Here is a 27,306-nt window from a genome sequence, read left to right on the forward strand (position 1 = left end):
CGTAGCTACTTACAATAACAAAAAGGCACAATTTCCCCAGCCAGGAATCAGTCCGACAGAAAATGATGTGGCAGCCTTCAGTGATGAAAAACAACCCTCCTCACCGAGTCGTGATGAGGTGAACCGGCGGAGCTCCACCAGACAGAGAGAGAGACACACACAGAGAGAGAGAGAGAGAGAGAGAGAGAGAGAGAGAGAGAGAGAGAGAGAGAGAGAGAGAGAGAGAGAGAGAGAGAGAGAGAGAGACCACCAACATCAACACCACCACCGTGCAGGAAAAACGTCTGTCCCCTCAGAGACCAACCCCGACGCCCACACTTCCGGACTGGAGGCAGCTGGGTCGGGATCAGTGAATGTAAAAAGAAGGTTGGGATGCATCCATCCATCTCCCGGTGCTGTTTGAGATGAGGATAAGACGACGACGTATTCTCCGGTGAAACGGCGATGCTCGTTACGTTCCATTTAGACCGGCCCGTTACAATCTGAGCACAACTGATCCAAATCGCGGCGGCTATTCGCCCAACACTCAGAGGGGATTCTGGCTTTAGCCATACTGTCTGTCTGCTGTCAACTGTTGCTTATTTCCACTGTAAATGAATCTTATAAGGTAGGTGAAATCATTGTATGAACCGCTGATGAATTAGGAATCCTTATCATAATGCTGCCTGATAGAGATTTTAATGATGATGAGGAGGATGCTAAGGATGATGGATGGGTTTGGGAACGAGCTGGTTTAGCCGACATTTACATTTCAACATATCGTATAACTGATTATGACAAGCATCATTATTAACACACACACACACACAGACAGACCTAGCCACTTCCCTCCTCCTCATCGTTGTCTTGCTGTCTCTTGTGTCTTTTTCCCTTTCTGTGTGCACAGTATTTCTTGAAACACACAGTAGGCCACACAAACACACATCCTCTCTTATATTTGGTCCTACACATTAGGGCTGCACGATATGAGGAAAATTTGCGATATGCGATAATGTTGTTGAATATCGCAATAACGATTACTCGCGATACAGAAACAGATATCAAAATATGCTCAGTTCTGCATTTCTGCTGCTTTCAGTATTCTTCAACAATACTACAAATTGCTTGTTGAATTTGAAACAAATAAAAGTAAAATCATTTTCAATGTTGTTTTATAGACAAATTGAACATTACATTGAATATAAAAGCACCACGAAAAAAAGTGACAGTTAGGCTACATTTTAAAGTGCAGTTTTCTTCTGATATTTTCTTTCAACTAACACAAAAAAATCAGTTTTGTGTCGGGATATGTCGCAGCCTTTCGCGATGTGTATATTGCACCGGTTGATATTGCGATGACGATTAAAAAAAACCAAAAAACGATATATTGTGCTGCTATATGTGCCTAGTACACATGACAGCCCACAGGGTCTGGGTCCAGGCTGTCATGGGGTTTTTGGATGGATTTCACAGAAGGAAAAGATCAAACAAAGCAGACCATGGCTGCAACTGACGATTTATTTTCATTACCAGTTAATGTGCCAATGCTGATTGCTTTTTGGATTAATCGATTGTTTTGTGTATAAAAAATCTGAAATAGTGCAAGTTCCCGGAGCTCAGGGTGACTTCAAATGTCTTGGTTTTTCCGATCAACAGTCCAAACGCCAAAGAAGTTCCAGTTTACACTGATATTAAAAGAGAGAAAAGCAGCAGATCCTCATATCAGAAAGGCTGGAATAAGCAGGTATTTTTGCTTGATTGATGACTGAAACATTAATTGATTAACAAAATTGTTTCAACTCTAGAGCAGACCACACTGATAAGACATTTAAAACTCAAATGTTTTCTGCTTCTCCTTAGCTTCTACATAAAATCAGATATGGAAAACTGTTTCATGTCTGAGTTCAATGTGTTGTTATGCTATAGATGGCAAATGATCATTATTAAATATAATATCACTTGTCATGCATGAGTGCGCAGTTGCCATATTTTAATAATTTAAGAACACAAGATACGGCAAATTGTGATTATTTATTTTTCTTCATTCAGACCTTTACACAACAACTTAAACAATGAATGTATTAGTAAATGGTCAGAAAAGCAATCAACTATTTTGATAATTGATTAATTGTTAAAGTTGTTAATTCAAGAACAAATGGCAAATATTCTCTGGTTTGAGTTTTTCAAATCTGAATATTTGCTGCTTTTCTGTGTTTTATGGGATTTTAAACTGAATATTTTGGTCACACCAAACAGGCCATTTGAAAACTTGTGAGGGGCGTTTTTCATTAGCCTATTTATTTTGACATTATCCAAAACAATCCAAAGAATAATTCACAGATGAATCAATAATGAAAAGAATTGTGTTACATAGCCTATTTCCTCTAAACTTAAGTATCATATCACAATCAAACTAGCGATGATGTTCACTAGAATATACGGCTACTAATGGATCATTTCACTATTGATCAATTCATTGTCTTTAAAACATGATGCTCAATGATAATTCCCTTTCACAATCTCACAGAGCACAAGGTGACATCTTCAGATTGCTTGTTTTGTCAGACCAACTGTCTAAAACCCAAATATAAAAAAATATATATATATATATATATATATTTATAGTGATGTAAGAAAGAGAAAACAGCAAATCAGGAAGCTGGAACCAGATAGTATTTGACATTTTTGCTTGTCCCTTTTCAATAATAATCGTTTAGATTATTATTAAAATTTGTTTGTGAACTTATCATTTATTTAACTAATTGTTTCAGCTCTACTAGAAGGTTTTTTTCTCCACCATTTTTGTATGGTATGTCCTGTATGTAGTCTACTTGATATACACTGATACACAAAGAGCAGTACTAGCTTGACCATAAAACTGTAAGATTAATTCACGTTCACCATTAACTGGACTGAGGTTTTGGTCTTCACGGTTCAATAAGACAATAAAAGCGTTCCTTCTGTCTGTCCTGCTGTCGTATTACAAGAGTGATGATGTTTCCGCAACTCTGCGCCTCTGTCCACTTAGTGTGTCTCTCTGTCTGGCCTCTGGCCTCTGGCCGGGTAATTATCAGCCAGCTTGATGAAGTCATTAATGACCCGGCCAAGCCTGCTGGGCTTGGCACACGCACACGCACACGTACACACACACACACACACACACACACACACACACACACACACACACACACACACACACACACACACACAGACCACGCCTATTTATTTGGGACAGGACAGTGTTTTTTTGGCCTCGGTCAGTTAGTATTAATAACTCTGAATTAGTGTCACTCTAAAAACAGATGCTTAAGAAACAGGAGTACAATATAGGAAAAAGGGAAAATTAGGCATGTTTGCTAAGATATGTTTCCATCACTGTAATTATATGTGAGTTGGATTTTTTTATCCTTCTATCGCCACTCCTTCGGTTTTACCTCCTGTTCATCTACAGAAGGATCAGGAGTTGACGAGCTGACGTGTAGGAGGAGAACATCATGTTCTACCATTTCACACTGTTGCACAACAACACAGAAATATAAAGTGGACAGATTTAAGGCTATTATCACTCCACTTGGACTGAAACGTTTGTGAAATTCTGTAAGCAGAGTTTTATCTTTTTCCCTGAGGAGATGGCATATATATATATATATATATATATATATATATATATATATATATATATATATATATATATATATGTATATATATATATTGTGTATATATATATATATATATATTGTATATATATATATATATATATATATATATATATATATATATAAGCTTTGCATTTTGTGCCATATACTGTATGTATATATGGACAATGATGCTGTTTGATGTTCTATGTTTGGCTATCCTCCAAAATTCATATATACATGTGATTTCTTAATTTGAGTGGTATTCCCTTTGATGGCTGCCTGTTTCTCCTTTTGAGTCCCACCAATCTTAGAACAGTGTGTGTGTGTGTGTGTGTGTGTGTGTGTGTGTGTGTGTGTGTGTGTGTGTGTGTGTGTGTGTGTGTGTGTGTGTGTGTGTGTGTGTGTGTGTGTGTGTGTGTGTGTGTGTGTTTGTGTGTGCGTTAGAAAGAGATGCTAAATCTAGGTCTCTTATGAAATCTGGCCCTGCAAGATGCAGCATAAAAATAGGGTGTGTGTGTGTGTGTGTGTGTGTGTGTGTGTGTGTACATTTTTGCATGGACGTCTTTGTCCATTTGCCTTCCTGCATGTTAATTTAATCATCGGGAAGCAGACAGAAGACATGGTCGGGGAGAGGGAGATAGGAGACATGAGCAAAGGAAGATGAAAGAAACAAGGAGTTTTCTAGCGTGGAGCGAGGAACAGAAAGACAATCCCTGCTCGGTGGTTTCCTTGACAACAATGACATCACTGATGGAGTGCTATCTATGCTACCTCCTCATACCTCCTGAGCAGTTGTGTGTTAGTTTGAGTTCATATATATATATATATGCATATGCATGTTTGTGTGTGTGTGTGTGTGTGTGTGTGTGTGTGTGTGTGTGTGTGTGTGTGTGTGTGTGTGTGTGTGTGTGTGTGTGTGTGTGTGTGTGTGTGGTTGAATATGCAGGCATATCTGTAGATGTGAATTGTTTATGAAAGAGATCATCAGGACTAACCCTTTATCGGTTCAGTCGGTCCATGGTTACCCACTGTTGCCAGGCAACAGCAGTCATGGCAACAAGTTGAAGCACGATCTACCGTTGCTAAGCAAAAGGACAGGATGGGGTGAAATTTTATGAGCACCATTGAGATACAAATGGACACAAATATTAAAGATGTTCCACGTGGTTTAGGACATCAAGAAGAAAAACATTAAAACTCATATGCAGCCCTTTAATACCCAAAAATTCTGCTTTTAAGGGTAGAAATAAGTAGTAATATATATATATATTGTATTTTATTTTTTGTTTAAAAAATATATATATATATATTATTTTGAGCTCTGTGAGTGTGTAAAGAAAGATTAATTGTTGCATGTTGCCAAAACTGATGTCTCATTGCAGAATTTAGTTCAGATATTAGATTTTTTTCAAAATATATCAACTTAAATCTGTTCATTTTCTGACGATTCCAGGTTTATGAACAACCGTGTTCCTCCTAACAAGAGATACCAGCCCACAGAATATGAGCATGCTGCCAACTGTGCCACGCATGCGGTGAATACACACACACATCAACAGAAAAATCCAGCATGATTACATAACAGACAAATGAGAAACGCCTCCTTTTTTTTTTTTTAACTAATCTACACCTACATCATGTGCTGGATTTCAGTTTATTCTTCATGTTTGTTTGCTTGTCTATCTGTATCTCATGTTTCATTTATGTTATGAATTAATTTAGCTATGGATAATTCCCAGCTTGCTGGGCAGCTCAGTGTTGCACTTCCAGTCGGAGGACCAATGGGAGCGGCTGTCGGCCTGGGTGTACGGGGCGGGGCTCAGCTCGCTCTTCATCATCTCCACCCTGTTCCACACTGTGGCCTGGAAGAAGAGCCACCTACGGTACAAGCACACAAAAACACACACATTTCAACACTTGAACTGGATTGTAATATTACAGATGATGAATATGGTTAACGGATAGAAGAGGACACTGAAATAAAGCAACCTGCATGACCCCTTCTTTTACTGCAGAGACACACTAGCACAAATGTGTATATCCCCACACCCCAGATTTGTTTCTGAGAGCTGAAACACACTGATGCTACATGTATAAACAGTGTCACTCAGTTGTCATGAGGCTTTTTGGTCTCTCTCTTCAGGTCTGTGGAGCACTGTTTCCACATGTGTGACAGGATGGTGATCTATTTCTTCATTGCAGCCTCCTACGCCCCTTGGTAAACAAACTAGCCTGCTAAATGTACATATGTATTTGTATATACAGTACATGTAGTTATGTATTCCTGTTCATGCCTCAACAGGCTGAACCTGCGGGAGCTGGGTCCCTGGGGGTGTCACATGCGCTGGCTGGTGTGGGTCATGGCCTCTTTTGGAACCACCTACGTCTTCTTCTTCCATGAGAGGTCAGTTCATGCAATCATTCATATACTTTAATCAATGTTGGACTGTCTATTTATTAAAGTGCTCATATTGTGCTTTTTGACTTTTTCCCTTTCCTTTATTGTGTTATATATCTTTTTTGTGCATGATATAGGTTTACATAACGAAAAAGCCCAAAGTCCACAACAAAGGGACATACCATCTCCAACAGAAAACACTGTTCACAAACTGCTCCAAACAGCTCTATTGTAGTCCAGCCTTTACTTCCGTGAGTCACTTTGTAACACACGTTATAATGCTCGCCTAGCTGCTAGCGTGGCACTCCCTCATACTCTGCTTCTGACTGGCTAGTAGTCCTTACCTAGCTACTGCGCATGTGCGACTCCCAACAAAGATGGAACAGAAGTGAGATGCCTTACTCAGTAGCTAAAACAGAGAGCTCAACACACAGGGTGAAAAGAGGAGCTGCAGCAATGTGCAGTACAACAAAAATATGATGATTTTTGAAAATTAAACCATGTAAACATATATTCTGGTACAACCTCTAAATCCAATTATGAACCTAAAAATGAGCATAATATGAGCACTTTAAAGTAATCAATGTTCCTCCCGTCTGACAACACAGTCTCAACTCAAAGTTAGCTAGCTTTTTCAGGGCTTATACAGCTGCATTCTGTGATCCTCATCAGCAAAGCTCAGCTCAGACATTATCATTCCCCCCAAATTTTAAATCTTTAAGCACCTATATGTGGAAATGGTTGAGATGTGTGTAAGGTAACTTAAGGCTGTAACTACGCGTCACTTTTAAATTGTAAGTGAACATGTTCATACATCAACATGCTTTTTAGATTCAAGACTTTAGTTGTTAATGAGATGTAACATCAGTCCTTGTTTCCTGAGCTACTCTGATCAAGCTTTATGTAATCAAATGCATTTCATTTATAAAAAATTGAAAATCACCCCAGGATAAAAAGTACAGAAAATTTTTAAATCTATTGTTTGAAAACTCCAATATAAAGAGTACATTTTTGGTAACGTTAAAGGAGAATTCTGGTCGATTTCAACACGTAGCTCTGTCGTTTGTAAATTTGGAGTGCTGTCAGTAGCGAGAAAAACGAAAACAATTGGTGCTGCCTACACCGTGTTATCCTCCTGCTAATAAGCATATGCCTATTTCTGAAAATATTTTTGTATCTCCTTTCGGTGTTGTAGTTAGTAGATGGTCCCGAAGCACTCGTCTTGCAGAACTAAACAGAGCTGAATTAGCACGACTTTTATGCATTTCTTTCACATCTACTGCAGTCAGATTCACTGTGTTCACTCAGAAGGAATCACTTCACATGGGTAGGCACTTGTAATGACATTTGGAACATGTTAAGAGCCTGAAAGCACGTTTAAAACTTGCCCGGTTTCATTCTCCTGGGTGCTACCGCTAGCAGGAGGATAACACGGTGTAGGCAGCACCGATTGTTTTCGTTTTTCTCACTACTGACAGCGCTCCAAATTTACAAACAACAGAGCTACGTGTTGAAATTGACCGGAATTCTCCTTTAACTGACTGTTAAAGTCATTGTTAACACTTCTGGTTTCACATTACAGGTTCAGTAGGTAACATTTATAAAAATAACTTTCATACGTTGTATTTGCTCATCAGTATATCCTGACAGTGGTACATGAGACAGATCATCTGTGAAAAAACTACGTTTCTCTGCCTCCCCCTAGTGCTACTAATGGCATTTGCAAGATTCCACCATGCCTGAAGGAAAACAACCAATCAGAGCCAAGAAGTTTCTAATGCATTGTCAATCACTGCTTGTGAACTGGGGTCAAACTGTCAAACGAGGCAGGGTTGAATAGCAAACAAACAATTTTAGAAACTTCCAACATAAGTGTACTGTTTAGCTGTAAAATGAAAAAATGGTTTGCTCCGGCCGGTGAGCGGTGCTTGGTTTTGGCTTGACTGTTTTCAACATGGTTGCCGGGTCACAAACTTTCTCATTTTACAGCTAAACAGTACGCTAAAATTAGTTTCTGAAATCATTTGAGGCAAGAAATAGGCAATGCAGTAACACCATTTTGATTCATATTTGATCAGCGTGGCCTAGTTTGACAGTTTGATCAGAGGAGGGTGATTGACCTGGAGTGTGACAGTTGAAAACTCAGATAAATCTAGTAGGTGGACCATTGAGTTGACATTAATGTGTCGCAAGGTTTAGTCTTCCATGCTGAAATATTCCTCTCTGTGTCAGGTATAAGATCACGGAGTTGATCTGCTATATGGTGATGGGAGTTTTTCCTGCCCTGGTCATCCTCTCAATGGTGAGCACACTTATTGAGTTGTCTGTAGTCTTTGATGTTTTGTAATTTCCTCATTGTAATGTCTTTAAAAACTTAAACGTAATGAAATGTCTGCTTCTTTGCAGCCGGAGCAGTCGGGGTTATATGAGCTGCTGGTGGGCGGAGCCTGCTACTGTTTGGGGATGGTCTTTTTTAAAAGTGATGGCATCGTCCCATTCGCTCATGCCATTTGGCACTTGTTTGTAGCTATGGGAGCAGCCATACACTACTACGCCATCTGGAAGTACCTTTATGCCCAGCCATCCAGTCAGGTCCAGACCTCCAGATGACATCAGCGCTGACCTCACAAGTAGCTCTTGTGTTTGAGCAACTTCAAGGGGTTAATGCGAGCTGTGTCCCAATTCAGGAGTTGCCTCCTTTGGAGAGCAAGTGAACCTCCTCCACAAATAAGACGGTGTAGCCTCACAGTCACAAAAACTAATGGTGCATTTAGGTGATCCTCGTCAACTTGTGAAGCAAAAAAAGATTCAAGTTCATCACATGGTTCATCACCAGAAAGTTGCACAACACTAGCTGCTCTGTGAGGCTGTAGGCTACTTAGGCACAGCGGTGCTTTGAGCTAAATGCTAACATGCACACAATGACAATGTAACATGTTGATGTTTAGAAGGTATAATGTTTCTTAATAATTATATAATCATCAAATTTGTATTTTATCCTGAGAGCGGAATCAGTTTCTAAACTGCACCTACTTTTATGGAGATCTAGCCAGTGAAAACAGTTCATTTGAAGCCACAAATACAAAAGCATGATGATGCTAGAGGCTTGTGGATCACCAAAGTCATTAAGATACAACTTCTGGGGACCATGAATGTCTGTACAAAATTTTATGAAAAAACTTTGGAGGCACAAGAGGAAAAGTCAAAAGTGGTGAACCGTCTGACCGACCGACATTGCCATCTCTAGGCTGGCCAGCATTGTTAAAGAACCAGTAGTCAAACACAGGCAGGTTTAACAATAACTGAGTTTACAGTACCAGATGTTTCACTTTAACATATGATGGACAACTGCAAACAGTGTACTATAGTAATGGTAAATGAATCAATATTACTTTAATTTACCTTAGTTTTACACCTGGCTGCTATTATTTACCTAATTTATGAGTTCATGAGGACACCTGAACGCATCATTAACCAATTGCCCCGCATGCAATGGATTGTAGGATACTGTGGTGGATACTGGAAATAATTCACCGGTTGTTTTGGAGGACACTGCATTGAGGCATTGTTGTTAAAACTCTGGACTTCAAAGGAGGCAACCCATCAATCAGGACACAGCTTCTTTTTTTTTTTATCGATCCAGTTTAGTTCAATCTTAAAATATTTTTGCAGGTACTTTGGTTTCATTCCAATGATCAGGGGTTTAATTACTATTCTTGGAGATTTCTCTCTATGTGGTGCATGTCCTGATTCAGTGTTCAGAAGCTGAATTGAAGGCATTGTCTTATTGTCAAGTGGAGGACAATGTTTACAATTAGCTAACTTGACTATCATAATTAGTTTCAGGACATTATTTAAAGTATTATTATCATCAATAACAGAAGGTTATGGTTTGATTATATTTAGGAGGTTGCAACATCAGTAATTTACTATTCCAATTCAGAGCGCTAGATGGTATTATTACTGTTTGTTAGTTGTGCTATCTACACTGTAGTATACTATATGGTTTAACAGCAGTTGCTTCAGTCAGTGATTAACTGTGATTTCTAAATCAAGCATGACTGTAGAATAATATTTTCTTTAATGTTGAACATACAGATGTTATGGTTTTGGTCTCGGAGACTTTATTTGTGAGCTTCCACCTTTACCTGGCTCTACACAGTAGATTGCCAAACATAATTCCTGAATTCTAATAGTTTACTGTTGTTGATTAGGCTTAGTAAGTGGAGATGTCATCAGTACAATTTATACAGTATATATTTATTAATGACGTACAGTATATGTTGACTTTATCTATATTTTCTTCTAATGTACTTAAAGTATCAGCTGATTATCTTCGTCATCTTCAACTTAATGAATGGGACCCATTCGATAGAGTCTTTCAAAGTTACATGGTTGAACCTCAGAAGGGAAAACCACTGTCTGATTCAGCACTGCCAGAAGACTGACATACTGCCGTACCTGATAGCACACTACTACCATAAACGTTTCACACTTGAAAGGAAACTGAAGCTATAGTATTGTTGAACAATCTGGCCCAATATCAAGGCATCTCAGGTGTGTGTGTGTGTGTGTGTGTGTGTGTGTGTGTGTGTGTGTGTGTGTGTGTGTGTGTGTGTGTGTGTGTGTGTGTGTGTGTGTGTGTGTGTGTGTGTGTGTGTGTCCTATACTGTCTGACTCCCATGAATCCAAAGCCTGTAATCGGCTGAGTCTATGTTTACATGTGAACGCATGTACCTTGAACACATAAAAAGTATATCTGAAATATGTATGTACTCTCAGTGTTAAAGTGATGGTTCGGAGTAATTTCACCCTAGGGTCCTTTGCACCATGACCTCGAGCCAAACACTCCACCAGAAGCTTTTTTCACCTGGGTCGAACATTGGGAGAGTTAGCGTAGAGTAGCGTTATCAGCTGAATAGCTTAGCGCAGGGGCTAATGGATCCGAAGTGTCTCTTAACATTACCCCACTAATAATGCCCGAAATGATACCAAACGTCTACAGTAGTACAAATAGTACAAGCCAGCAGGGAAGTGTTCATAAACTTCTGGTGTACTTACAAACTTTCCAATCCATCGTGTTATGAGTGCATAACCTATTTGTACTACTGTAGACGTTTGGTATCATTTCGGGCATTATTAGTGGGGTAATGTTAAGAGACACTTCGGATCCATTAGCCCCGCGCTAAGCTATTCAGCTGATAATGCTACTTTACGCTAACTCTCCCAATGTTCGACCTAGGTGAAAAAAGCTTCTGGGGGGGTGTTTGGCTCGAGGTCATGGTGCAAAGGACCCTAGGGTGAAATTACTCCGAACCATCACTTTAAGCTGTATGTGGTAGCACACGGTAGATTGGACGAGCTTGAAAAATGTGGCTAGAGGACCAAAAGGTCATACCGTCTAGTATTCACAGGAGTAAAAGAAATGTATCTTGTTTAACATAATTTAGCTGCTGTCTGTCTCTCAGGATTTGGATCATTTGGGCTTTAAAGCCTGTGAAGCCACATTCAAGGACCACTGAAGCTGCTCCTGTTGTTTGGGCACTGTCTGGAGCAACGGAATGATCAAAAGCTGTAAAGCTGCTTTCTTTAATGCTGGCACCACTCCATACAGCTTTTCTTGCTTACTCACATCCCCAAGTAGGGCAGAAGCCCCAAAGGTTTTCTGCAAGTTTTACATATGGGTAATATTTATAAAGTAACCAAACAGGAGAAAAACTTTAAGGCAGATAGAAATTGAAATAGAACCACTACAGATATTAGAGCAGCAGATGTGTTTTTAGATTATTATAAAGAACTAGAAAACATACATTCACCCAAGCTGCACAACCCCCTAAATGTGCTGTAAAATCCACAAAATATGCATTAAGAGTTGCATCAAACTACACTGTGACACTTATGAGATGCATTTTCATCCGAATAAGTGCAGTAGTTCTATAGAAAGTGAGGAAGGTAAAAAAAAAAAAAAAAAAAGGTCTTATCTGCAATGTTAATAGGTCATTAAAAAAAAAGTACTGGATGCACACCAGAAATAAATCATTTATTTCTTATATGGCCAAACTTTACACGTTTTAACATATCCTGCTAATTAGATACAAACAATATGAGAAACAAGCAAAGAGAAGGGAATGCCAGCATAATCTTTTTGGCAGAAGTAACAAATAATATTATCTAAGTATTATAGAATAAATCTGCACATTTCTAACAAAGGAGCAGCTGTGCAGCTCTCATTTGCTGCATAACTACCCCTAATCAGGTCCTGGGTTATACCTTTAAAATGTAATAATGTTCATTCTTCAATATAACTATAACTTTTTGCAGATCTAATTGATCAACCAGCATATGAATGCATCATTAAACTCAAATCAAAGAGAGAAAATCCTTTAGTGGAAAAAAACCCCCACCAAAAGTCAATCAAATGTATCCATTACTTTTTGAGACATCTGACCAACAAACACACCCGGGTTGAAAATAATCTTAAAGTAACACAAATATTTATTGTTGTCATTCTACCATTTAGGTCATTAGGGAGTGGTAATTTATTGTCACAGTGGACTGGGAATTACATTTGTCACACTGTGGATATCTCAGTTTGGAATTAAACTCTTCAGATATATTCTCAAATTTAAGAGTACCTTTTAGTATTTGTACTCCAAGTGTTTACTTGAGCCTCTGAGAAACACCAAATAATTGAGCGTTTACTGTTTTGGAGTACTTGGGAGTATTAGAGCCTATTTTGACTTGCTCTACAGGCAGGTTTAGTGACTTGATATGAAGTATTTGAGGGTTTAACATGTGTGTCTGTCTGTCTTGTCTTGGTTATAATATCTGTCTCATTCAGGCATGCAGTGCCCACCTACTCTGTATAGAGTTTTTTTAAACTCTCCATGAAGCCTTCATGGACCTTCTGTACATGGTTTATACACACTCTGTGATTGTGGAGCTGCTGTTCTCAGTGCTGCTGGTGTTTTCTTTCTGGTCGTACAAGACTGATTATATTATCTCATATTATTTCTCTCTAGTTTTCATATTGGTTTTTCTTGTGTCTGTGGTGCTTCTGTGCTGTGATGAGCCTATATGACGCCAACAATGCTTTTATCTTTTCTATTTCTCTTGTAATAAAAAGCTTTTTCATGGAGTATATTCCTGGACTCATCATTTTATAATGTTTCACCTCTTTGGAAAACAACTTTTTGTCTAGAAGTGTTGAAGGTAAGATAGCAGCAATTTATTACATGTTATCATACAATGAAATATAAAGATGTGGAAAAAAATGAAGTATAGCTATTTGGATATATGCGCTTTGGAAAGTATAGGCTAATCTTTGGATCATTTTATGATAATGTCTTAACCCACATCACATACCTCACTTTTCAGAAGATGTTAGTGTTTGTTAAAACATAATACTGTTATTATTATAAAACCATAAGATTGTGGAGAGAATGAAATCTATAATTTAAGGTAGTTATTCTTCTATATTATTATATATATATTTTATTATTTATTCAATTGCAATTAATTGTTTAAAAATGACTGTTGAAACAAATACATTGTGGTCCAGACAAATTAGGGCTCCTTTCTCTTTTTTTCTCCTTTATTTAAAATAAAATGAGTAAGAGTAGCAAAGCTAAACACACACAATTCTGACACCCCCTCTCAGCAACTGGATATGGTTTATACATACATTCTAATACGGGACCCCAAAGTCTTCCCGGAAATCCAAAGTGTTTAACATTGAATGTATAAATGAGATATTATATAAACAATTATGAATAAATACAGACAAAACATAGGCATACAACCATGAAATTGTGAAATCATGCAATACGTTTTTAAAAAAGCTCAATCAGATGAGGTGGCAGTAGCTCAGGCCATAGGGAGTTGGGCTGGGTACCGAAGGGTCGGCAGTTTAAGTCCCCGTACGGACCAAAGTATGGAATGTGGACTGGTAGCTTGAGTGGTGGCAGTTCACCTCCTGGGCACTGCCAATGTGCTCTTGAGCAAGGCACCAAACCCCCCCTAACCGCTCAGGGCGCCTGTCCACCTGTCGCAGTCGTAGTGTGTTCTAACAAAACAGAGAGTAAATTGTAATTCAATAAAAAATAGCAATTATTTTTACAAAATGTTTTAGATTTTGAAGAACTGCTTAAAATAAATTGAAATTAAGCTGTAATAAATTCAGTTATTAAAATAAGTAAATTATAAATATAATAAATGAATCACCTTTAATAAAGAAATGTATAATTAAATACATTTTCCCATTGAGGAATTAATTGCATGCTTATTTTTCTTTAAGAACTTTTTATAATAATGAACTCATTGAATTACCACACAATTTCATGGTTATACTTCATATTTTGTCTATTTATTTCATTATTATTTATTTCCCGAATGTATTTCATTATTATTAAACGATTTGGATCCCCATTTTACCACAGCCTCCATGTCGTGCTTGTGCCGCCGATGTCCGCCAGGCGGCGGTGTCTCCGTACACTCTGATGCCAGAGCAGGTGCGCCGAGGTGAGGCATCGCGGAGAGCTCGGGTGTTTCCGTCGTGGCTCGGCAGTGAACCGCTGTGGATGTGGGAATGCGGTTGCCGGAGACAGCGGGCATTGCTGGACACTCGGCTGAGATGTGCGTACAGAAACAGGAGCCCTCAACGGGTGGCTGTCGTCCAAGTTAACGGGCTGTTTTGGGGGATGTGTGTGGCAGCCCCGGACGGCTGGGTGTTGCTCGCCACGGTTCCCACCCCCCTCCCCTATTTTTACCGGGGATCTTCAGGGAGAAGGAATGAGAGAGAAGCCAAGGAGGATTCCCCAGCACTATGGAGCCACGCATTGCAGGCAGCGTGAGTACCAACGCAACAGACACCCAGGAGAGTCCTCATGGGACTGGGTTTGTCACTGCTGGAATCACACAACTTTTCCAGGATCTATTTTATTTACGGGCAGACGCGCCACAGCTTTTACCATCCTCATAGTTTAAAAACAGCAATTTTATTGTCATTGTTGTTGAGTGCTGTTCACGTGTCGAAACAATGTTCACGCTAATTGATTATTCATTGTGTATGATGAGCTCGCCTACAATCATTAGACACACCTGCTGACCGCGAGGGGCCGGGGCTGTATAGCTTTTAGTGCCGCGCCTGGCGACTCATCAGCGGATTAATTTCTGAGGATTTTCTCCTGCCTTTTGTTGCTACGGCGGTTGCTACTGACGACCGCTGAGGCCAAAGTCGTAAACAGACGGACGGACATCAAAGAAAGGGCAGACCCATTAGTAGTCACAAGTTCTGTTCTATATTATGTAGCCGGTTTAAAGGTGTTAAATTGTTCTCAACGCAGTCTTTATTTCTGACCTTCTAGCTGTCTAGACAAGGACAGACAGCAAGTAAAATAAAAAAATGTGGCGGAGAAGTTGTAGTCTGTGTGTGACATGATTACCAAATGTAACACTACCTCCTGGGTCACAAAACACAACCGACCAATGCAAAATTTAGGCCTCTCTCTGTTTCTTGTGTGGACGCAGGAGGGGCTTGTTGGTCCCAGGATTGAGTTAACTGCGGCCAAGTAGCCAGATTACTGTGGATTAGCAGGCATTTAAAATAGTCACGTTATCCCACCAGTGCCTGCAGAGTCAACTACAACAACACATTTTAGGCTGCCTGCCAAATATTTGCTGAAAAAAGAAATAATATAGCCTACATAGTATAGGTGGATAACTCAACTGCACAAGTTGCAATCAAAACAGACGTGCATGAGATGCTTTCATCTGCTGACAAATCTGCTGCTGTCAAATGTTGAGTTGCTTCCTAGTGTAACCTGCATGAAAGGTCTTCATTGGTCAAAAGAGTTCATGCAAAGCCTGGAGTGAAGCTTGACTTACCTTCTGCAGGGACATGGACATGGACATGGAAACACACCTGTTTATTAAGATGAAATGCATGACCTAGATACAGGCAGACAGTGTTATTTTCTTTCACATTATTTATTCAATCAGTTGCAATGATAATATTTTCACAAGACAGCTAATGGATAAACAGTCAGTGCACTTGTAAGGGAAACAATGCAACACAGTCAGAAACTGGAAAATGCAAAAATATAAAATCTTAGAGCTTGAACACAGGTAGATGGACAAAAGATAATTGGCAAAAATGGCAATTTGTTGGTTGATAATTTCTGGATTTTCTCTCTCTCTGTGTCTATCTATCTATCTATCTTTATAAAATATAATATAAAATATAATTTTTATATATATATATATATATATAAAAAAGAAATTGGTCGTTTTGGATTGTTGGTCGGACAAGACAAGCAATCTGAAGGAGTCGCCGTGGGCTCTGGTACTTTGTTGAGCATTTTCTACTACTTTCTGTCATTTTATAAAGAAAATAATACATGGTTAAAAATAATAGGTATAAGGTTGGTAAAGAAATAAGTCATTAGTTTGTCGAAAAACAAATTTGTGCATTTTAGAAGTGCAAAGTAGCTTTCCATTTTCTAAAAAATTTAATGAACCAATCCTGTTATGTAGAATATTAAATGCTGGATTTGAATGTCATATTTTCCATTGTTGGTAAAGATCAGCCAATGTTTTAAATTAAAATTTAGTGGTCCTAAAAGATAAGATGAGACGCTGTGGTTAAATGCATCCTCTGAAGGCAAAGGTCAGTATGTGAATGTATAATGTGTTAGTAATCTACTGCAGTAAAAAACTTTTTATCTGCAGGTGATCAAAGCTGTACTCTGCCCTGAACTCAGTAAAAAAAATGTCTTTGGCAAGCAATACGTAATATGATGTTGATTTGCAATTTTGACTCTGGTGTTAAAACTGTTGAGTTCTGTCAAGAAATCATTAAAAAGCAAAAAGCCACAGCAATATTATCTGAATCCCTGTGGGAAAAAAAGTTAACCTCAACGATCAGGAAGTCAGCAGGAACTCTTCAGTTTTGCTGTAAACTGACATTAATATCGTTCTTTGTTTTCTTCTCCAGTGTGAAAGGTGACCCTGAAATGAAAAGCATCTGACCCTCAACTTTAAACCTTTACCTGGTGCTGCTGCACATCGGAGTGACAATACGTAACAGTATCAAGGTACTGTACTCACCAGGTGCACACAGTTTGGGTTATTTATCATTTTCTGTTTATGGGGATTTTACATAATAGATTTAGGGGAGATTTCCTTTACCTTACAGATCTACAAATGTTCCACAAGTAAGTGTAAAGATGTAGCCGTGAGTCCATCATTACCTTTTTATGCATGGACTTTCTGCATTTGAGTGGGTGTAAATATTTGAATCATTTAAGATGGATTCAAATCCTTTTAAAATGGATTCAAATAAAGCATTTAAAATGTTAATAAATATTTCCTTGCTCACTAGTTGTGGAGTTTGCGAAGCCAACAGCAGCATCATGTTCTACGGTTCTTCCTCTGGGGCCAGTATGTCCCTACCGTCCAAGAGCCGCCTGAAACGCCAGAGCAGGACCTTCACACAGGTATACACACACACACACACACACACACACACACACACACACACACACACACACACACACACACACACACACACACACACACACACACACACACACACACACACACACACTGCCATTTTGGCCTTAATCAAGTTAAATAAAAGTCAAATTAAATGATGAAAACAAACAATCTAGCGAATATTAATACTGTTTTTGCTGAAATGCTCTGGTGGTATACAGCCAATGTAGAAAGTTTGACTTTATTTGGTTTTGCGATACCTAAAATTGATTACTCAGTATGTGATGCTGTGTTTGGAAAGACATGTTGTTGTTCAATTTTCAGCCCCTAGCTAGGATCATGACTCTAGGGATAGCGGTGTTGGTCAGTCGGTCGGTCCAACACTTTGGTCCTGACTGAAATATCTCATTCGTGGTCTCCAGAAAATGAAGCATACTGACTTTTGTGATCCTCTTATTTTTATCAGCCCCCCCAAAAAATTTAAATTTTTTTTTTTTTGGCCATTAAATCTAGTACACACATACATGTCCACTAATTGTAAAAACAAAAAAAAAAAAACCCCTTTCGTAAAAAAGGGTTTTTTTTTTTTGGGGAAAGGATTTCAGGATGAACTGTAACAACTTTGGTGATCCACACTAGCACCATCATCATCATGTCACTTTTGTTTTTATGACCAAATACCTGCAGGTCTGACATTTCCACCAGCCTCAGCTTTACTTTGTGTTAGCCCTTAAGTGCTGATTAGCAAACGTTAACACGCCAAACTAAGATGGCGAACTTGGTAAACACTGTTCCTGCAAAACATCAGCATGTTAACATTGTCACTGTGAGCATGCTGATTTTAGCATTTATCACATTTAGTTCAAAGTTTCTCTGTGATTGAGTACACATTGCTGCTAGCGTGGCTGAAGACAATTCGTCTTATTTAAATGTTATTTTCCAATGGCGTGAGCACCGCAAACAAAATTCAGCTCATTTTGGTGAACTGACCCTTCAACAAACAATGCAAGAAACATATACTGTAAATAATGTCTGTGATAGAGTGGTCCTACAGTGCATTTAGTATTGTTTGTCTGTTCACCAGGTCCTGTACCGTACTCTAAGTTACAGAGACCGTGTCCCAGTAGAAACTGGGACAAACACTCGTGTGGATCGACGCTCGACGACTGAACCCCCAGAGCGACCGGCGGACGACCCTGCTGAACTCTCCACGCAGAGCTCAGCCCCTGGGGTGCTAAAGATTTTTGGAGATGAAATTTGTGCCGGTGCCAACTACAAGAGCGTCCTGGCCACGCCGCGCTCCAGTGCGCAGGAGCTGGTGAAAGAGGCACTCGAGCGTTACTCTCTCAACAAGAACGCTGCCCACTCTTACGTCCTGTGCGACGTGATTGGGCGTTTGGAGGGGGGAGGCGGGATAGGAGGAGGGGGTTGGCGAACTGAATGTTTGCGTGCGATGGGGGACAATGAAAAGCCACTGTTGCTCCAAGAGCTTTGGAAACCCAGAGAAGGGCACGCTCGCAGATTTGAGCTGCGCAGGAGAGCAGAGGTGGAGGAATTCAACGCCAAGGAGAAGGACACCATCACTGCTGGTAAGGACACACACACACACACACACACACACACACACACACACACACACACACACAATCCAGCTGGTCTAATTCCTTTCCTTTCTTGACATGTCAAACTCAGCAGAAAAGCACAGTTCGTTACCTCCTCTGCAGAGTGTGTGTGTGTGTGTGTGTGTGTGTGTGTGTGTGTGTGTGTGTGCGTGTGCGTGTGCGTGCAGAATAAGAGCATTTTTTATCACAGTTATTATCCTGTAGAGAAGATATTGTTCCTGGCAGATAACAAGTGTTTCTTCATGTGGAAGTGCTGTTGTGGAAAGGCAGGGTTTTATTAGAAACACACACACTTGCAAGTTCAAATGAGCACTTAAAGAAAAACGCACACAAATGCACACACACACAAAACCGTGCACAGCTGGTCGATTGATTGAAAACTGAATCCTTTGCGACCGGAGGTGTGGATGGGTGTGGGCATTCTAGTGTTTTTATGAATGACACATTTCTACTACAGATACAATATCAAGTACCTGCACAAAACTATACTGAGTCACACTTGAACTGTGTACACTGAAGTGATATTACTGTTTCTGGGAGAGATTCACTCTATTCTGTTGATAGATGTCAAAGGATAACGTGTAAAAAAATTGCACAGACTCATTCAAATTACTGTTATGACTTTACATATGCAATGCAGTAATATGAATCTATGTCTGTGTGAATGTGTGTGTCTGTTGGAACCATGAAGTGACCTTTTACACAGATTGGTTTACTGATGGATGAAAGGTTTGCCAGACACACACACACTCACACACACATACACACACTCACACCCCTGTGCATCATGTTGAAGCCATTTATAAACACACAGTTAGTGTACAACAGTGTTCAGAGAGATAGAACAAGTATTTCCAGCCTCACAGTCACACATTGCACTTTGCAGCCACACTAACATTTCTCATGAAACATGCCACGGTTTGCTGGTTGCTATGGCAACTTGTATGGTAGCTATAGAGTCAGTCAAAAATCTTTCTTTCTTATATATATATATATATATATATATATAAACTTAGCACAAACAGTAAGGAAATTTGTGTTTGGTTTGTTTGATTATTACTCTGTGATAACATTGCTTTTTGGCAATAAACTTATACCCTTGTAAAGCCTGTTTAGTTCCCTTTCAAATGGTGCCCCATTTGTAAGGAACATGCGTTTGTGGGATGAGCAGCAGTGCTGAGTATGTGGGTTGTGCCCATGAAAAATTTCCCAAATCTTCTCTGCCATTGCCAAACATATGCAATACTGGAACCTGAACATGTGGAAGAACGTTACGTTCAGTGATGAGTCCAGATTCTGCCTATGGGAGTTGGATCGTAGGGTCAAACTGTGGAGAAGACGCGGAGAACACTATGCTGATTGCTGCACCGATAGAGTAACACCTTTTGGTGGAGGCAATGTTATGGTGTGGGGCGGCATCTCCCTCACTGGAAAAACGAGGCTTGTCATCATTGGAGGCAATCTCAATTAGGGCTGTGCAATTAATCGAAATTTAATCGTGATTATGATTTTGGCTCCCAATGATCACAAAAACAGAATAATCAAGAAAAACAATTATTTAGCTCATTACGTTTTGCAAGTAAACTCTTATTTTCTCTTGTGTTCTGAATGAAAAAATAAAGTTTAAATAGGAAAAGTATTAAGGCAAATTTCACAGTTGTGTTTTTTTACTGTTGATTTATTTAACTTTTTCCACTGTTTTTTTAAGTTCAATAATTGCAACATCTTTCCAGAACTCAACAAGTAATCGTGTTAAATTATCGTGATTTCAATATTGACCAAAATAATTATTTATTATATATTATTATATTTTTTTCCATAATCGAGAGAGATATAGAGATGAGATTCTGCAACCAGTGGCAATCCAATATCTCCACAGTCTGGGACCGAACTCTATCCTCCAAGATGACAACGCTCGCCCCCACATAAACTGATAAACCCCGCCGGTTTATCAGAGACTACCTCCACAATGTGGGAGTGGAGAGGATATGTAGGTATATTTTTAAAGAAAAAGAAAAAAACTTTTGGACCTCCAAACTGGTCCTCTGAAAGATTCTATATTATGATCTCAGGTCAGGTAGGGCTTGGTGTTGGGAGTTTTCTACATACAGTACAAAACCTGCCCGCAGTCCTGACCTCTACCCCACTGAACACTTGTGGGATCAGCTTGGGCGTGCTGTTCGTGCCAGAGTGACCAACACAACCACGTTGGCTGACTTGCGACAAATGCTGGTTGAAGAATGGGATGCCATCCCACAGCAATGTGTGACCAGGCTGGTGACCAGCATGAGGATGAGGTGCCAGGCTGTTGTGTCTGTGTGTGTATGGTTCTTCCACACGCTACTGAGGCTCCTGTTTGTGAAATGAATAAATTGTTAAATTGACAATATGTTTTGTTTCTTCAATCATCCAATCCACAGAAACACCAAACGAGTTAATGGCAGAGAAGATTTGGCAAATGTTTCATGGGTGCAACCCACAAACTCAGTGGTGCTGCTCATCCCACAAACGCATGTTCCTTACAAATGGGGCACCATTTTTAAGGGAACTAAACAGGCTTTACAACGATATAAGTTTATTGCCAAAAAGCAATGTTACCACAGAGAAATAATCTACCAAACACAAATAAAGTTTATATATATATATATATATATATATATATATATATATATATATAAGAAAGAAAGATTTTTGACTGACTCTATAGCTACCATACAAGTTGCCATAGCAACCAGCAACATACTTTTTGTGCTAAGTTTATATATTTTTATTATTGTTGCACAATACAGTTATCGCACACGTTTCTGACAAGACACTGGACAATATTAACCAACCATGTAAAAGCCGTGAAAAAGGAAAAGGTTGGTTGTTATAATTTTTTTTTCTTATGGTCAACTATTCCCATGAAAAGACCAAAACCTTTGACCTTTTCTCGAAGCTGTCTGACTTCCTTACACTGTCTGTGTCTGTCACAAATAAAATAGTTTTGTTTTTTTAAAAGAGCCATTCAGTGTCTGTCTTGATCTCATGAAGTGACGTATGTATGACACGCCAATTCGTATGCCATTATTGGCGTGTAATCAAGACGCATACTCTGTTTTTAGCGTGTTTATCAACGCCGTTTGGCCTCCATTGACTTACATTACCTTGCAATTGCGTGTGAATTGGCGCCGTAGCGAGTTGTATGAAAGGGCGAAAATCTGCATAGGGAGGCTGGTCAGGGTGGAGGATGGGTCAAACACAGGACTTTCACCCAGGAGAGTGGGGATCGCGTCCCGCATGTGATGTTATTTTCTAATCCAACCCCGTTCTTCTTTTCCTAAACCCATAACGCGTAGCCTCGCGATAACACGCCATGTGGCTACGCTGTGACGTTGCAGATTGCCGTCCACTGTATACAGCGTAGACATACACGCAGATAGCTCAAAATGCGTACAGATAACACGCCACTTGGCTTTAGAAAAGTGGCATGTATGTTTATGCGAAGTCATGATGTCATGTTGTAGTGCATATAATTATTAAAGGCAGGGTTGATAAGGTTGAGAAGTTTGCAAGATTTGAAAGTAGCATCTCCTCTAGGCTTCGTCTAACCCTCTCCCTGCCCCCAACCCCAACGAAACGTTGCGAGCACCACTTCAAAGCGAGGCGCCGCTCTGCGTCTGCTTCAGAGCAGAGGAAGGACTGGGATTCAACTCATATAAACTACTTCATTTTACATACAACTACACAATTTACATAGTTTCCCTTTTTATTTATTATCAACCCGACCGTTTCTGATTGTTCAGTTTTTACAGGATTACAGCAGCTACAGATGATGGATCGTTTTCGCTCCTTTTTCAGAGCCCATAAGTTATTTATAGCTCTTGGGGTGTAAAGACCATTTGAAAGAATATATTAAAAAGTGTATATTGGAAAATGTTACCAACCCTTCCTTTAATTGGTGGGGACCACTATACGTTTTGTGTGCTAGTGAGTATTTACAGCAGGACTATGTATGTTGGATTGACTCAAAAAATAAACGAAGTAGTGCATTGTTACTAATGAAAAAACAATATGGTACTTACAGTGCAACACTCTATGGCACGGTTTTAACACTTTGTAGGACAGCTCGTATGGCCAAAGTATTAAAATATAATATAAAGTTTGTACAGTTTATAGCTTGGTTTTTGTCCTTTGTGAAAAAAAAAAATAAATAAAAGCTTATCACCAGCTTTCTCCTTTAAAGGTCCAGTGTGTAACATGTTTAGTTGTTCATTATCAAAATCTGTGTTGCCAGTTCACAAACTTGTCCTTTTTCATGAAGATTTACCACCACCATCAATTCCAAGTATTCCTTTTGGCTTGAAATTCCTACACATTGGACCTTTTAAAAGCATTTCTCAGTGCTTAGAGACACAGTCAGTTACAGTTACACAATGTGTCTAAAATATAAACAAAAATATAAATAATGCTTCCTGAAAATAAACTGGTTTATTAACTAATACATATTAGTACACATATTTTCATTTCACACTAACCTTTTCTCTTTTGTGTTATCATGTTTAGAAAACTCACACACCCTGAAGTCACTTTCTCTTTACTTCTCTCTCTCTCACTTGTTGTCTTTTTTTTCTCCCCTGGTGTATGTGTGAGCGTGCATGCACATGTGTGAATTGTGTGTATTGTTACACACACTTTTTTTACAATGAGATAGCACTTTAAAGGTACGGTAGGATTCTCATTAAATACATGAACACATTACAGACAAATGAATTGTATTATCAACCTCCTATGATACAATGTACATCACCAATGTTGCTGGTTTCAATTCTGATCAAATCAAAAACACCCAAATTGACCCAAATGAAAGCACTAAGCAGAGTATAGGCTATAGTTTGTAATTTAAAAAAGGCAGTTTTGGTCTGACTGTGAATACTATATCTTACTAATTTGACAGTGATATGTTCAAGGTGAAAATCCTGTACTTCATACCTTTAACTGTATCTCTCCTTACTAACTGCTGATGTGACTCACTAGAAGCACCACAGACTCTATTTTGCTCCAAAGTGCATGCGTCTCTTGTGGTGTGCGGCTCATGGTTGTGTATATGGGGGTTATTCTGTGCGTGGTGTTTTGGTGAGGGGGTGTCTTCTCAGCCTCCCCCCCCTCCCTGCCCCTTGCCTCCCTAACCCCTCCCACCCTGCTGTAGGGCCCAAAACCTCCCAATTCCTGGCGGCTCTAATGGGTCGGTCTGGGCTGGGCAAACACAGGAGCTCTCCCCTGCGGTCTGGTCGAGCGGTACAGTCCAGCTCTAAAGGTGGGGACTGGCCTCAGGTAGGGTGGCTGTCAGTCATTGCCATGGAGACCACCTCTACCTGCGTTGTCACCAGCGCCACCCCCATTCAACCTGTGTGTGTGTGTGTGTGTGTGTGTGTGTGTGTGTGTGTGGAGCCATTGCATGGCCTCAAATTCCTCTGAAAGTCACGAGGAGTGCTCGACTCACCTTTCATCAGGTTCAATGTTGTCCGCCACATGTGCTGCTCCATTCAGCACCATTTACTTCATCTGACTGTTTTGTTTTACTTAGTTTCCAGTTACTTCACACATGACTGTTATGCACTTATGTACTGTACTTTACCCAGACTTCACTCATGAGTCAAACATACATGCTTACAATGCACATGTCATGTTTCAGTACACTTTCTTCTTATTTTCCACTTTCCTTCTGTGTCCTCAACCTCTCTCTCTCTCTCTCTCTCTCTCTCTCTCTCTTGCTCTCTCTCTCTTTCTCTCTCTCGCTCTCTCTCTCTCTACTCTGCCTCTTCCTTTTGCTCCTTTTTATTATTCTCCTACTACTCCCTCTTGCCCTTCACTTTCCCTCCATGTTTCACTCTCTTACTCCTCCTATCTGTCTTCCTGTAGATATTAATGCTCAGGCTCGTAAGCTCCAGAGGAACAGGGCGAAGGGGACACTGACCCTGCCCCGGTCCAGCAACTCATCCTTCTGCCGCAGCCTCAGCGAGACCAGCCTCAACCAGGTGTGGCCTCACACTCAAGCCTAGTCAGGACAACTGATTATTATTCATGGAACTGTTGCCAACCTGCCTGAAATCCTGTGTGTTTCTGTGCGTGTGCCTGCAGCTGGGAGTCGGAGATGAGCCCAAGCGTTATTACTCCACCCTGCCAGGGCCCTTAAGGGGTCGAGAACGTGAGGCGGCTTCCAGCGGCCGGAGGAAAGAGGAGGGGAGTCAGGGAGGAGGAGGGGTGAGGCACTCGCTTTACCAGTCCCCACACCTCCTGCTGCTACAGGGATACAATCGGCAGGTGAGGGTAGGCAAGAAGCGTTGTGTTGGAGATGTCCAATACGTCTGATGGTGTGATATTTATCGTGCTGTGTGTTGCAGGACTGTTTGGTGTACCTGCTGAACAGAGAGCAGCACACAGTCGGCCAGGAGACTCCATCAGCTCGCCCCAACATCTGCCTCTTCTCTCCTGACATCCTGCCCCTCCACTGCCGCCTGCGCCGAGTCCCTGCACCCCGTCGTAATGCCAACAGCAACAACAAGGGAGAGGAGCTGGGGGAGAGCCAGCGGTCCTGTGTTGCAGTTGAGCCGGTGCTCCACGCCACAGTTCTGGTGAACTTTTCACGCTGCGAGCGCTCCACCACGCTGCGACACGGTGACCTCCTCTCCTTCGGAGCACATTACATCTTCCTGTACAAGGACCCCACAGGCGCTAAGCCTTTGCCTGCTCAGACCTTGGCCCGCCTTCGCTCCCTGGGGCAGCTCTACGATGTAGGGGTGGAGGAGGGAGAGGGCAGCGCTCAGACTTGTAAGATGTGTGGTTCTGTGCTGAAGGACAGAGCAGCGGTGTCAAGTGTTCCTGCAGTCAGACGCAGCTTCAAACCTCACCTGGTAAAACCCCACAGCGGGGAGCCGGCAGCGGTAGGGCCCCTTAGTTTGTCAGGAGGGCAAGGAGGAGGAAGAGGAGGAGGATTAGGAGGAGGAGGAGGTCAGAAAAGAAGGCTACAGTTGGACTTTGACCAGGCTCATGAAGACCAGCTGTTGAACAGGATTGTGTCTCTCATAGAACCTGGAGGTCTGTGCGCTGATAAACAATATGAGAATATAAAATGGCCGTTTCACTTATACAAAGCAATGTTTTTATCTCAGTTACCTCTAGTGGTATCTAGCCATGCAGATAGTTTTGGTTTTTAGAAATCCGTCTCTGACAACATTCTGCTGTCCCCCCAATGCAGTGGAGGTGAATGGAATTGAATCTGTGGTGCCCAAAGCATTCAAAAATTATACCTTTTTTATATAGTTTTATATCTGGTAACATTTTAATGTATCAGGGGAAATGAGATGCAGAACAACAACAGGAAGACTAGAATGAAGTTGTCACTAAACAGACAAATACACAGGTACAGTACAGTTTATTACACAGGGATTTGGGCACAGTCGCCGGTTAGTATTGAAACATGGTTAAACACTGTCAGTAAAACAGTCCCATTTCATTCATCAGTATTTTTTACTATTGTTTTATTTTGTAGACAAAGGGTATTTATAAGGGTATTTTAGGAAGAATTGTCCATGAATTACAACATCTCCCAAAATCAGTGTCCTTGTTACTGCAAATAATCCACAGACCTCAATGTCAGCTGTTTTCATAGGGACTTTTTCCTTGAGAGAAAATAGTTACAGTGATTTTTTTTTCTTCTCCTGTGAGCTGCATTTTTAGATAGATACCACTAGAGGTAAATGTTCTCATTTATATCACTTTATGAAAAAGAAAACATTTTAATAACTTGGGTGAACTGACCCTTTAAACTCTCTCTCAGGAGATGACCATAAGCTGACACCTGCCTACCTGCTGTGTCTGTGCATACAACACTCCGCTTCGACCTTTCCACCTGGGAGTTTTGGAAAACTGCTGCTCAAGATAGTCCGACGAATCCAGACCATTGCATGGGTCAGTGTCTGCCTGACCCTGTCTGTCTCTCTGTGTCTGTCTGTCTCTCTGTGTCTTTGGTACTTTGGTCTCTGCTTAAGATAACCTCGTGGAGATAAACGGGTCAGCCATGTCGGGTCAGGTGAATAGTTAAAAAGGGTTGCATATCGCATGGTTTGTACTGATTATACACACACACACACACACACACTGTATTCTTATTTGAATATTAAAGTGCTCATATTAT

General features: G+C 40.3%; 2 protein-coding genes and 1 long non-coding RNA gene across 7 annotated transcripts in view; all 3 read left to right on the top strand.

The window, feature by feature from the left end:
- Positions 1-200: 200 nt before the first annotated feature.
- On the top strand, positions 201-8,820 carry LOC120557188 (monocyte to macrophage differentiation factor 2-like). Of its 3 annotated transcripts, none has more exons than XM_039797313.1 (7): positions 201-607; positions 5,071-5,152; positions 5,340-5,500; positions 5,761-5,835; positions 5,920-6,021; positions 8,248-8,317; positions 8,422-8,820. In XM_039797313.1, the coding sequence occupies exons 1-7, from the start codon at positions 594-596 to the stop codon at positions 8,623-8,625; spliced, it is 708 nt and encodes a 235-aa protein (XP_039653247.1). In that variant the 5' UTR covers positions 201-593; the 3' UTR covers positions 8,626-8,820. The 3 variants fall into 3 exon arrangements, with proteins under 3 accessions (XP_039653247.1, XP_039653237.1, XP_039653227.1); XM_039797293.1 differs by lacking the exon at positions 201-607 and adding an exon at positions 1,323-1,723; XM_039797303.1 differs by lacking the exons at positions 201-607; positions 5,761-5,835 and adding an exon at positions 1,322-1,723.
- Positions 8,821-10,934: 2,114 nt separating this feature from the next.
- On the top strand, positions 10,935-13,158 carry LOC120557206. Its single transcript, XR_005638942.1, has 2 exons — positions 10,935-10,966; positions 11,307-13,158. It is a non-coding gene; the product is annotated as an uncharacterized LOC120557206 (long non-coding RNA).
- Positions 13,159-14,746: 1,588 nt separating this feature from the next.
- Positions 14,747-27,306, top strand: part of radil (Ras association and DIL domains) — a 33,194-nt gene continuing 20,634 nt past the window's right edge. For 2 of the 3 annotated variants that reach the window (XM_039809812.1, XM_039809820.1), the window contains exons 1-7: positions 17,203-17,228; positions 17,396-17,510; positions 18,593-19,097; positions 25,032-25,147; positions 25,251-25,433; positions 25,514-26,207; positions 26,950-27,080. In XM_039809812.1, coding sequence (XP_039665746.1) covers positions 17,218-17,228; positions 17,396-17,510; positions 18,593-19,097; positions 25,032-25,147; positions 25,251-25,433; positions 25,514-26,207; positions 26,950-27,080 — 1,755 coding nt within the window. In that variant the 5' untranslated portion in view covers positions 17,203-17,217. Of the gene's footprint in view, positions 14,864-17,008; positions 17,109-17,202; positions 17,229-17,395; positions 17,511-18,592; positions 19,098-25,031; positions 25,148-25,250; positions 25,434-25,513; positions 26,208-26,949; positions 27,081-27,306 lie in introns of those variants that run through there. The other variant, XM_039809828.1, reaches the window with a different exon arrangement.

This window comes from Perca fluviatilis, chromosome 1, assembly GCF_010015445.1.
Source record: "Perca fluviatilis chromosome 1, GENO_Pfluv_1.0, whole genome shotgun sequence".
NCBI classification, from domain to species: Eukaryota; Metazoa; Chordata; class Actinopteri; order Perciformes; family Percidae; genus Perca; species Perca fluviatilis.